This window comes from Otolemur garnettii, unplaced genomic scaffold (genome assembly GCF_000181295.1).
Source record: "Otolemur garnettii isolate 467f Iridium unplaced genomic scaffold, OtoGar3 scaffold00017, whole genome shotgun sequence".
NCBI classification, from domain to species: domain Eukaryota; kingdom Metazoa; phylum Chordata; class Mammalia; order Primates; family Galagidae; genus Otolemur; species Otolemur garnettii.
This window is the reverse complement of record NW_003852412.1, coordinates 5,974,664-5,988,012: the sequence shown is the minus strand read 5'-3', so window position 1 is coordinate 5,988,012 and position 13,349 is coordinate 5,974,664. Positions and strand designations below refer to the sequence as shown.

Below are 13,349 nucleotides of genomic sequence, written 5' to 3'. Positions count from 1 at the left end.
TAGTCCCAGCTACTTGGGAGGCTGAAGCAAGAGAATCGCTTAAGCCCAGGAGTTGGAAGTTGCTGTGACTGTGATGCCACAGCACTCTACCCAGGGCGACAGCTTGAGGCTCTGTCTTAAATAAATAAATTAATTAATTAATTAAAAAAAGGTGGCGCCTGTGGCTCAAAGGAGTAGGATATAGACCTCATATGCCGGAGGTGGTGGGTTCAAACCCAGCCCCAGGCAAAAACTGCAAAAAAATAAAATAAATAAATAAAATTTTAATTCAGATATTTATCTTGTAATGACAGGTTTCTATATCCTTTGTATCAATATTCTCTTACTACAGGAGTGTTTTGTTCTGGCTGCATACTACAAATAAAGAAATCATCACTGCAGATTTTACTCACTGCAAACACCTCCCTGCTATTAAATATCTTCAAGGCTCGGTGCCTGTGGCTCAAGCGGCTAACGCGCCAGCTACATACACCTAAGATGGTGGGTTCAAATCCAGCCCGGGCCCACCAAAAAACAATGATGGCTGCAACCAAAAAATAGCCAGGTGTTGTGGCAGGCGCCTGTGGTCCCAGCTACTTGGGAGGCTGAGGCAGGAGACGCACTCGAGCCCAGGAGTTGGAGGTTGCTGTGAGCTGTAATGCCAGAGCACTCTACCCAGGGGGACAGCTTGAGGCTCTGTCTCAAAATAATAATAATAATATCTTCAAAAAAATGCTTTCATCTGTGCAGATACAAAAGAAACACTCAGTAAATATTTCTTTACCAAACACTTAACTCTTAACTCACCTTCTAAGGTAAAACATTTATAGAATCCAAGTTTTTAATCAATATAAAATATTCAATAGCTAAATCTTTTTGTTCAACTCCCACATAAACTGACTCATTTACCATCACCAATTATTATAAATCATTGCACTAGTATTAATCAAGTAGCTTTAGCAGTTTCCTTATTAAGTTACCTGGTTCATCTTGAGTATATTCACCTGTGGTCATTTCCTAAAAGAGGAAAAGATAAGTAACATCTTAAATAAATATTTCCCTAAATACATATTCTCCTTATCAAAGTAAAGTCTCTCCTTGTCAAAGTAACATCTTAAGTAAATAAATATTTCCCTAAATACATATTCTCCTTGTCAAAGTCAAGTCTCTCCTTGTCAAAGTAACATCTTAAGTAAATATTTCCCTAAATACATATTCTCCTTGTCAAAAAGAACTACTTTGAACACGTTGTTCTATAGTTTTAGTCCTAAAGTGGAAACTTTTTTTTCCTAATTTATAATCATTCATAAAATTTCATTAAGAACAAGAATAACTTAAAAGCCAAATTCCTTTGCCTCTTAGCCCCGATTTTCCTTTTTATTATGTGCAAATTTTAACTTGGATCATATTGCTACATACATCTATCATTCTTACTTTACTTCTTCACTGTCATAATTCCTCAACTCTAGTCATATCTGCTGCAGGGTTTTGCCCAGTGAAAACCAAGGCCTGGAGGGTACAGGCAGTCCCTGGGTTATGAACAAGATCGGTTCTATAGGTTTGTTCTCAAGATAAATTTGGATGTAAGTTGGAATAGGTACATTTTCCTACTACCTGTAATAGCCTCCATTTGTAAGTGTGAGTTGTATGTAAATCAGATGATTTTAACTCAGGGACTGCCTGTATTGCAAGTTTTTTACACTACTAAGTGGCTTAAAACTTAAATGAATTTTAAGAAATTAGGAAGTTACAAGATCACTGCCCAGAGTGACAGCTTGAGGAGCTCCAATGACTCACTCTCCAAGAAAACGGATTTAAAAAAACAAAACAGGCCAGGCAAGGTGAGGCAAGGTGACTCACACCTGTAATCCTAGCTCTCTGGGAGGCCTAAGTGGATGTATTGCTTGAACTCAGGAGTTTGAGACCAGACCAAACAACAGCAAGACCTTGACTCTACTAAAAATAGAAAAACTGGCTGGGTGTCCTGGAGGGCACCTATAGTCCCAGCTACTCCAGACGTTGAGGCAAGAGGATTGCTCAAGCCCAAGAGTTTGATGTTGCTGTGAGCTACAATGACATCAGGGCACTCTACCCAGGGCAACAGAGTGAGCCTCTGTCACAAAAAAATAACAATAGAATTAAAATAAATGTAAAAAAACATAAAGTTTCTAGAAATGGTCCTAAGGGCAAAAAGCAAATGAAGAAGCACCTATTTAAGAAAGCATAACCAGGCACAGTGGTTCATACCTGTAATCCTAGCATTCTGGAGGCCAAGGTGGGAAGATTGTCTGAGCTCAGGAGTTTGAGACCAGCCTGAGCAAGGGCAAGACCCCCGTCTGTGCTAACAGGAAAACTGAGGCAAGGAAATCTCCTGAACCCAGGAATTTGGGGTTGCTATGAACTATGATGACGCCACAGCACTCTACTGAGGGCAACAGAGTACAACTTTACCACCAAAAAAAAAGTACATAAAAATTCACTAAAAAGATAGCATCTACGTGGATCAAGACTGTTCTCGCCTTCCTTTCTCCCAGCTCACCAAGCTGGGGACTCAGACTGCTGTAGCCAAGAAAACAAGTGCCCTACAGGTGCCAGCTGGAAAACATTCTTCCCCATGGGAGTAGGAATTCACATCAAAGGAAAACTATGGACCACCATCTACTATAAATATAGAAATAAATATCATCAATATGATACTAGCAAACCAAAGCCAATAACATATAGAAATTATACAGCATCACCAGGTAGGATTTATTCTCAGGATTCAAAGTTAAGTTTCACATCCAAAAATCAATACAAGTTTTTTAAAATCACATGAACATCTCAATAGATGCAGAAAAACCAATATGACAAATTCCAACACCTTTCATGGTAAAAACACTCAATAAACACTCAAAAACTTCAACCTGATTAAGAGCATCTATGAAAAACTCACAACTAATTTCATAAAGAACAAGACAAAAATGTCCACTCTCACCACTTCTATTGACCTGGAGGTTCTAGCCAGGGCAATTAAGCAAGAGCAGAAAGATAAGACACTCAGATCAATAAGTGCTACAGAATGAATTGTGTCTCCCAGAAAGACATGTTGTGGTCCTAATCCCTAATACTGTGCATGTGACTTTATCTGGAAACAGAGTCTTCGTAGATACAATCACGTTTAGATGAGGTCATACTGGATTAGGGTTGGTTGGTCCTAACCCTCACCCAACAGGACTGATGTCCTTATATGAGGAGGAGACATAAACACACACAAGGGGAAAATGGTCTGTGACAATGGAGGCAGAAGTTGGAATTACGCTGCCATGTGTCAAGGAATGACAAGGACGGCAGGCAACCAAAAGAAGGCAGGAGAAAAGCATGGGATGGTTTTTCCTCAAATCCTCCAGAAGGAACCAACACGGCTGGCTAACAGCTTGATTGTGGACGTCCAGACTCTAGAACTGTGAGAGAATACATTTTATATGTCTTATATCAGGCATTTTGTGGTCCAGTTTGCAACTTAGAGGAGTTTTTAACATCATGCTGAGTTTATTCCGATGTAACCTCATCATAAACTAAAGGGGCTCTATGCTTTGTTACAGCTATCCTAGGAAAGTAACACTAAAAGCAGTAAGTAAAATCATCTCTATTTGCAGATGACCTGATCTTCCATATAGAAAATACTAAAGAATCCACTAAAAATCTACCAGATAAAAGAGCCCAGCAAAGTTGCAGGAGACAAAATTAATATATAAGAATCAATTTTATTCTATACACTTAAAGTGAACAATCCAAAAATGAAATTAAGAAAACAATCCCATTCAGAAAATAACATATTTGGAAAAGAGTTTAAAAAATGCAAACCTCATATTCTAAAAACTACAAAACATTGTTGAAAGAAAATAAAGATCCATATACATGGGAAAACAACCCATGTTCATAGATGAAGTCTCAACATTGTTACGGTTGCATCATCCCTCAAACTGACAGGCAGACGCAATGGAATCAAATCAGAATCCCAGAAGACTTTTTTGTAGAAACTGGTAAGACTTAAAAATTCGTATAGAAATAAAAGAGGCCCACCATAGCCAAAACAATCCTGAAAAAGCGAGAAGTAGAAGAACTCACATTTCTTAATTCCAAAATGTACTACAAAATCAACATCAATCAATACAGTATCACCAGCATAATAACAGACACACAGATCAATAGAACGCAGAGTTCATACATCTATGGAAAACTGATTTTGGATGAAGGTACTAAGACTAAGAAAAGAATAGTCTTTTCAAACAAATGGTGAAAGGACAACTGGATAGCCACAAGCAATAGAATGAAGTTGAATAATGAGACTATCATACTATATAGAAAAGTTAACTCAAAATGTATCAATGACTTAAACGTAAAAGAAAAATCCATAAATTATTAGAAGAAAAATGGACATAAATCTTTAGGCCCTTGGATTTGACAAAGGATTCTTTTGTTGTAGTTGTTATTGTTTTTGTTTCTGGAGACAGAGTCTCACTATGTCGCCCTTGGTAAAGTGCCATGGCATCACAGCTCACAGCAACCTCAAACTCTTGGGCTTAAGCAATTCTCTTGCCTCAGGCTCCCACACAGCTGGGACTATGGGTGCCCACCACAATGCCTGGCCATTTTTTTGTTGCAGTTGTCATTGTTTAGCTGGCCCAGGCCAGGTTTGAACCCACCAGCCTGGGTGTATGTGGCCAGCACCCTACCCACTGAGCTATGGGCACCACCTTGACAAAGGATTCTTAGAAAGCATGAGCAATGAAAGAAAAACTAGATAAACCAGGCTTCATCAAAGTTAAGATTTTTTTGTTTTAAAGAAAAATCAAGAAAATGAAAAGACAACCCACAGAAAAAGAGAAAATACTTACAAAACATATTTCTAATAAGCGACTTGTATCCAGAATATATAAAGAATTCTTAAAATTCATTAAAAAGACGAACAGGCCAAGTGGGGGGTTCATGACTATAATCCTAGCACTCTGAGAGGCAGGAGAATCACTTAAGGTGCAGAATTCGAGACCAGCCTAAACATGAAGACCCTGTCGCTCCAAAAAAAAAAAAAAGAAAAGAAAAATTACCAAGGCATGGTGGTGCGCACCTGTAGTCCCAGCTACTAGGGAGGCTGAGGCAGAAGGATCGCTTGAGCCCAGAAGTTTGAGCTTGCATTGAGCTATGATGATACCACTGTACTCTAGCCAGGGAAACAAAGCAAGAGTCTGTCTCCGAGAAGAAAAAAAAAAAAAGACAAATACCTCGATAAAAAAATTCACAGAAGATCTAAACAGATATTTCTCCAAAGAAGATGGACAAATGGCCAATAAGCACGTGAAAAGAAGCACAACATCACTAATCACTAGGGAAATCCAACTTGAAACCACAATGAGATATTACTTCATACTCACTAGTCAAGTGACGTAAGTCAAATAACAAGTGCTGATAAGAATGTGAAAAAATAGGAACCCTCACACACTGTCGGTAGGAATGTAAAATGAAATAGCAGCTTAGGAAAACAATCTGGCAGTTCTTTAAATGACCCAGCAGTTACGCTTACATGAATGTACCCAACAAAAATGAAAACATATCTTAACTCATGCAAAGAATGAGAAGAAGCAATCAAGGACTAGAGAGAAAACAGCCTTCCAGTGACACAAAATACTGACAGAAGAGTGATAAGAAACAAATATTCCTCATCAATGACTGTCTGGAAATCAATATTGTAATCCTACGAGGCATATTTTTAGCATTCATGAGGGGCTTTTATACTTTGAGATAAGTTTTAAGAAATTGTGTATTCTACCGCATCTTTTCAACTGGGAACTGGTAATAGATTTATTTCAAAAGCATAATCTCTAATATATTATGTACTGATTATTGGATAGGAGACTTATTTTCATACACTATAAATATGAGAAATAACTTTGATTTTTAATTTCATTGTTTGCTTAGCTTTTGCCTTTTAATAATAAGACTGCATGGTGCATGTAGTAATTCCAGAAATTTCCAATCCTAAAGAAAGTTTTATAGTAATTTTACAGTCGTTGATAAATTCATGAGAAATTTTAAACATTTTAAAAATTAAATGTACTTTTTTAATGATTTTTGTTATGATATCAAACTGTTGAAATTACACGGTCAGATGCGTATGAGTGATTATTTGATAGAGTTAATCTATTTTAATCTGTTTTAAGTATTTCTAAATAAAGGAAATAAAAGCCCCCAAATGAAAACATATCCACATGAACACTTGTATGTGAAATGTTTATAGCAATATTTTTTTATACTAGACAAAAGACATAAACAACTCAAATGTCAAATGGATGAATGGATAAACAAAATGTAGTATAACTGTATGAAATATTAATTGGTTACAAAAAGGAATGAAGTACTGACATATGTTGATTTTATAATTCCACTTCTATAAAGTGTCCAGAATAGGCAAATCTATAGAGACAAAAAGTATGTTATTCGTTCCCTAGCCTGGCCTGGGGTGGTTCAGGAAAAAATGAGGAGTAATTGCCAACATATTCATCAGTTTTCTTTCTGAGGTGATGAAAATGTCCTAAATTAACCATAACTACGTTTGTACAACTCTGTGAAGACATACAAAATCAATGTATCATGCACTTTAAATGAGTGAACTCTATGGTGTACAAATTATCTCAATGAAGCTGTTTAATGGATGGGTGAGATGGCTCACATCTACAGTATCAGCACTATGAAAGGCCAAGGAGGGAGGATCCCTTGAGCTCAGGAGTTTGAGACCAGCCTGAGTACAAGCAAGACCCCATCTCCATTAAAAATAGAAAAAGTAGCCAGGCATTGTGGTGGAGGCCTATAGTCCCAGATACTCGGGAAGATGAGACACTTAAACCCAAGAATCTGAGGTTACTGTTACCTAGGCTGACACCATGGTACTCTAGCCTGGGCAACAGAATGAGAATGTCTCCAAAAAAACACCAAAACAACTTTTTAAAAAAGTTACCATTCCAATTCTTCACTTACAAAAACAAATTACCAAATATGGAAGAGTGTAAACAAAATGCAACTAAAGACATTTTAAGTAATTTACATTTAATATAAATTTAATGAAGTAGAATTTTAATGTAAAAGTCTATATGGTCCTAGCACTTTGGGAGGCTGAGGTGGGAGAATCACTTGAAGCCAGGAGATCGAGACCAGCCTGTCAATATAGCAAGACCCCATCTCTTTAAAAAAAAGGCTGGGTATAGGGGCACACATCCATAGTCCTAGCTACTGGGGAGGCTGAGGATAAGCTAAGCTTTAGCCCAGGAATTTAAGTCTGCGGTGCTGCAGTGACCTGTGAACTGGCCACTGTACTCTAGCCTGGGCAAGAGAGTGAGATTCTGATTTTTAAAAAAAAAAAAAAGCCTAGGAGAATATTAAGAGCTTTATCTATATACAAAATGAAAAAAAAAAAAAAAGAAAAATGCTTTCCAAGTCAAGTATAAAATCTATGGATTAGTCACTATGAATAATGATTGTAATACTAAGCTGTTGTCATACTAACAGTTCCCTACATAAGAAAAATTAGCTACTTAACAGTTTATAAACCAAAAGCTATCAAAATAAAACTCCTATGTTTTCAAGGAAATAAATAAAAGGCCAAAACATTACAACGGATGCTTACAAATGATGATACGTTCAGATTTTCTTCCTGTTTCATTTCCTGAGTAGTCACATCTGTGTTTGAGAGCGGATGCTCAACAACAGCCATGCATCCTATATCTGGGACATTCACGGTTATTTCAAGCTGTCAAAATAAAGTTTTAATATTTTACTTTGGCGTACTACAAACAGCAAAACAAAATCTCATTTTCCACATTAATAAGTAAAATTAATGGTAAAATGAACAAACGATCCATGTTCATATACAATTAAGAAACTGAAATGGGCCTGCCTCACACCTGTAATCCTTACACTTAGGGTACCAAGGCAGAAGGGCTGCTTGAGGCCAGGAGTTTGAGACCAGCAGGGGCAACATAGTGAGACGTCGTCTCTACAAAAAAATACAAAAATTAAGATAGGTGTGGTGGCATGCACCTGTAATCCCAGCTACACAGGTGGCTCAGGCAGGAGGATCACTTGAGCCCAGGTGTTTGAGGTTGCAGTAAGCTAGGATGATGTCACTACATTGTAGCCCAGACAACAGAGAGACCTTGTCTCAAAAAAACAAAAGAAACTGAAATGTAGTAATTGTTTTTTCTTTCTTTCTTTTTTTAAAATACAAAACAGTCTCATTCTGTCTCCCAGACTAGAGTATAGTGGCATAATCACAACTCACTGCAACCTCAAAGTCTTGGGCTCAAGTAATCCTTCTGACTCAGCCTCTTGAGTGGCTCAAAGTACAGGTATGTGCCATCATGCCCAGGTAATTTTTAAATTTTTTGTAGAGACAGTGTCATGCTATGTTGCCCACATTGGTCTCAAACTCCTGGCTCAAGTGATACTCCCGCTTTAGTCACTCAAAGTGCTAGGCTTACAGGCAGAACACAATGCACCCTGCTGGAAATGTAGTGTGCTTAAACTGATTAACAGCAACTCAACAAAAGTAAACATTTATAGTTTTTGAACACAACCATAAACAAAATTTCTAAGGCTAATTTTAGTACCTGGCATTTCATTTTCCATTGTTGCCACTTTGCCTTGATTTTACCCTCATTCTTTCATTAGTCTGTTAACTTTTATGGAGTACTTCCTAAAACCCAGAAGGCTCTGGGTACAGGCATACAAAGTGCAATAAGACAAGTTTGGTTCCTGCCCTCAATTAACTCATAATCTAAGAGATACAGATATATAATCAACTAACTATATGTTGTCATAAATGCTGTAGTAGAGATGAGTTGAAAGCACTTAAAAAGACTATGATTCCACTCCCGCCACAATTGCCCCTACAACCCCACAGCTTCCATGATTCTTAATACTCACAGCAATAACAACATAAAACAGTTAAGTCACTCACATTCACTCTTCATTTGGCAGTCCTAGGCAAAGACCCTTATAATCTGGGAGCTCAAAAGATACTCATGTATCCCTAAAATATATACAATACAATCTGGTTCCCATTCTCTTATAAAGAATATAAAAGGCTGCCATGATTCAACAGAAACTGTGAGTAAAGAGTCAAGTCTAAGAATCTGCCTTTAAGCCATATTTTCATAATAACTCATGTTTCTGTGTCTGTTTTATCAGATGCAAAATTTAAAGAAAACTCTTTGCTAATATCTGACAGGTCTGGGATAAATTTAAACATTCAAGTGGGTATAGCAGCAGGAAACTGTAGTCCCAGCTACTCAGGAGGCTGAGGAGGGGGGGATCAGTTGAGCCCAGGCGTTTGAACACAGCCTGGGTAACAGACTCTCTTGTTATGGAGTCATATAACACGTGGTGCCATAGAACCAGCTTCTTTCACTAGCATGATGTTCTTGTCCATGTTGTGGCATCTACTATATATTCCTTCATGAGTGAGAAATATTACACTATGTTTCAATGCTTTTTAAAGGAAATTTTTTCTAACATACAAATGAATTTCTTTGTTTTAGCAAGCTGGCCATAAGATACATAATTTTTAACCTTTTTCTGTTCAATTATTATGATTAATGCTATTGAAGAAGACAGTCTGTACTAATACAGGGATACATTTTAGAACATGAATTTCTTATATTAGGGTGGCGCCTGTGGCTCAGTAGGTAGGGCGCTGGCCCCATATACCGAGAGTGGGGGGTTCGAACCCGGTCCCGGCCAAACTGCAACAAAAAAATAGCCAAGCATTGTGGCGGGCACCTGTAATCCCAGCTACTCGGGAGGCTGAGGCAAGAGAATTGCCTGAGCCCAGGAGTTGGAGGTTGCTGTGAGCTATGATGCCACAGCACTCTACCGAGGGAGATAAAATGAGACTCTGTCTCTAAAACAAAAACAAAAAAAAAAAAGAAAGAAATTTCTTATATTAGACTAGCAATTTGCCTTCACTCAAAGAAAGAAAAATACAAAACAGCTGAATGAACTCTCATGCAGTATTAACCTACTATCCTCTCACAATTAATTTTCCTTTGCATTTTCTTGATTTTAACTAAACCTTACATTTGCTATCTTTAGTTTGAACTTTTAGTTACAAGAAACAACCTCATTTTGGATCATTTTAGTTAGCTTATGCCATTTTATTAACTCATTTACTTTACAACAGCGGTTCTCAACCTGTGGGTCACAACCCACAGGAACTGTATTAAAGGGCCACAGCATTAGGAAGGTTGAGAACCACTGCTTTACAACATTTACTATATTGTTATTAACAGTAAATAATATAAAGGTAAATTTTGACTTTCATTCATAAATGTGACTTTATAGATTCAGAAAATCCATTAATTCTTAAGGATACACCTTAATATTTAACAAATACCTTAATGACCTTAAATATTACTTGAATTATCTTATGGTTCCTACTGCTTCTCTTATTATCACTACTTTCTTAGTTAACTCATTCTGCTTCAAACGACTATCAGAAACTATCACAAATGCTTATATAAAACTGATACAAACATACTGTTCTATAAGCCAACAAGTGATTATAAAATGAGGCAGAAGAGAAAATTTAGAAGTTTGACCAAGTTGGAATGTTATACCAAGAAGCAGAAGAGTAAAAAAGGTAAATATTGTTCTCTACTGTAAACCCATTAGAAAGGTTACTATCAAAAAAAAAAAAAATAGAAAATAACTATCGGGGCTTTGCGCCTGTGGCTCAGCAGCTAAGGCGCCAGCCACATACACCTAAGGGGGTAGGTTCGAATCCAGCCTGAGCCCGCCAAACAACAATGACAGCTGCAACCAAAAATAGCCAGGCATTGTGGCGGGTGCCTGTGGTTCCAACTACTTGGGAGGTGGAGGCAGAAGACTCGCTTGAGCCCAGGAGTTAGAGGTTGTTGTGAGCTGTGATGCCACGGCACTCTACCCAGGGTGACAGCTTGAGGCTCTGTCTCAAAAAAAATAAAATAAAATAAAATAAAAAATAAATAAAAACAAGAAAATAACTATCGGTGAAGATGTGGAGAAATTGGAACCCTTGTACACTCTTGGTGGGACTACAGAATGATACAGCCCCTATGAAAAACAGTATGAAGTTTGCTAAAACAAATACAGAATTACCCTGTGATCCAACAATTCTACTTCCCCAAAAGAAATGAAAGTAGGGATTCAAAGAGGTATCTCTGTAACTGTGATCACAACAGCATTATTTGCAATAGCTAAAAGGTGGAAGCAACCCAAGTGTCCACTGATAGATTAATTAACAAACAAAAAGTGACAGGCACCCACACGCATGCGCACACACAGACACACAGAGGAATATTATTCAGCCTTAAAAATGAAAGGTATTCGGGAGGTGCCTGTCACTTAGAGGAGTAGGGCGCTGGCCCCATATACTGGAGGTGGCAGGTTCAAACCTGGCCCCGGCCAAAAAATAAATAAATAAATGACAGTTTATATTAAAAAAAAAAAAATGAAAGGTATTCTGACATATGCTACAATACAGGTGAGCCCTGAAAATATGTTAAAGGAAATAAGACAGTCATAAGAAAACAAACACTGTACAATTTCACTTATACGAAGTTCCTAAAGTAGTCAAATTTATAGAGACAAAAAGTAGAATGGTGGCTGCCAAAGGCTGCGGGAATGAAGGGGGAATGAAGAGTTATTGTTTAATGGCTACAAAATTTGTTTTACAAGATGAAATTAATTCTGTGGGTGGATGTTGGTACTGGTAGTACTACATGTACATATGGATGTACTTAATGGCATTAAACTATACACTTAAAAACAGTTAAATGATAAATTAATTATTTTACCACAATTTTTTGAAAAAAAAAAGTCCATTCTACCTCTTGTGCCAACCTGAACGTAACCTGAGCCTATTACAAAGAGTTAATAGAAACACCTGCCAAAATGTTTAAATATTAATCAGAAGGTAGATTAAGCAACTTCCAGATATAAGTGCAAGCAGATTTCTATCACTATTTTTTTGTTTCTTTGTTTGTTTTTTGAGACAGAGCCTCAAGCTGTCCCCCTGGGTCGAGTACCGTGGCATCACAGCTCACAACAACCTCTAACTCCTAGGCTCAAGTGAGTCTTCTGCCTCTACCTCCCAAGTAGCTAGGACCACAGGTGCCTGCCACAACGCCTGGCTATTTTTTGGTTGCAGCCGTCATTGTTGTTTTGCCAGGCCCAGGCTGGATTCAAACCCACCACCTTAGGTATATGTGGCTGGCACCTTAGCCACTTGAGCCACAGGTGCCAAGCCTCTATCACTATTGTTACACTAATTCCCTTACTGGACTTGGGCCACAGGGGCTGAGTAATCACAAGAGCCACACAAAGCTACTTCCACTAATTCCTTAAGCTATTCATTAGACCCCAAACAAATTTATATTTGGAAGAGGTTTTTAAGAAAATGAACTCTTGAAATCCCAATTTCACTAAAAGCAATAAAGATCCAGAAACAAAAAAGAAGGAAAAACCAAGTAAGACAAAGTGCCAAGAATTAAAAAAAAGAAACCAAAATACCTCTTCCATGGTTTCCTCAATCTGAGCAGGAACAGGTTCAGGTGATCTGAGACCAATAGGAACAAAAACTGGAGCTTTGTTTACTTCTTCTGGAGCAAGATGATAACTTTCTTCTTCATAGTCAGACTCAAAATCTTCAGCATCATCTTCATCTTCTTCCTGGGAAGCCCGAAGAGTCACCAGCGTGGACTTAGAAGCTCTAGGTTCCTTCTTAGAGGTCTTACTCCGAATTCGTTTTGATCCACGCCCTCTGGTGACATTTGGTTTAGTCTTTCTATGCATTCTCTTTTCACCATGATCTATCTCACATTCAGTTGCATTAGAAATAGTTCTTTGATCAGAAGCAATTTTAGAGGAATTTGATCCTTTCAACGGTTGTGGACGGCTATTTAATCAAAATAAGAATATGGTCATACATACATGCATAAGGATAATTTTAATAAAAACCAAACTTTAAGAGTAAAATCCCAATTCCAGTCATTAAAATGAGAACTACTACCATCTGTTCTTTTAAAACCTTATGCTATGAAAATAAGGAATTAACTACTAGTTTCTCATTCAGAGTTAATTCTTAGTTAACTAATTATAAATTTTTCCTATGTTTAATTATGGACTATCTTTTCCTGCAATATGAAAAAAGGATGAAATATATACAAAGCTGAAAATTATTAGAAGAAAAATGGATAAAAGACACAAAACCAATATAGAGTACAGGATTAGGCTCGGCGCCTGTGGCTCAAGCGGCTAGGGAGCCAGCCACATACACCTAAGGTGGCGGGTTCGAATCC

General features: G+C 37.6%; 1 protein-coding gene across 1 annotated transcript in view; it reads right to left on the bottom strand.

Moving 5' to 3' along the window:
* BDP1 (B double prime 1, subunit of RNA polymerase III transcription initiation factor IIIB) overlaps window positions 1–13,349 on the bottom strand; it is a 114,892-nt gene that overhangs the window by 22,943 nt on the left and 78,600 nt on the right. Inside the window, exons 24-26 of the mRNA XM_023510861.1 lie at window positions 12,562–12,946; window positions 7,640–7,762; window positions 960–996 (exon numbers count right to left, since the gene is read on the bottom strand). Coding sequence (XP_023366629.1) covers window positions 960–996; window positions 7,640–7,762; window positions 12,562–12,946 — 545 coding nt within the window. The remainder of the gene's footprint in view (window positions 1–959; window positions 997–7,639; window positions 7,763–12,561; window positions 12,947–13,349) is intronic.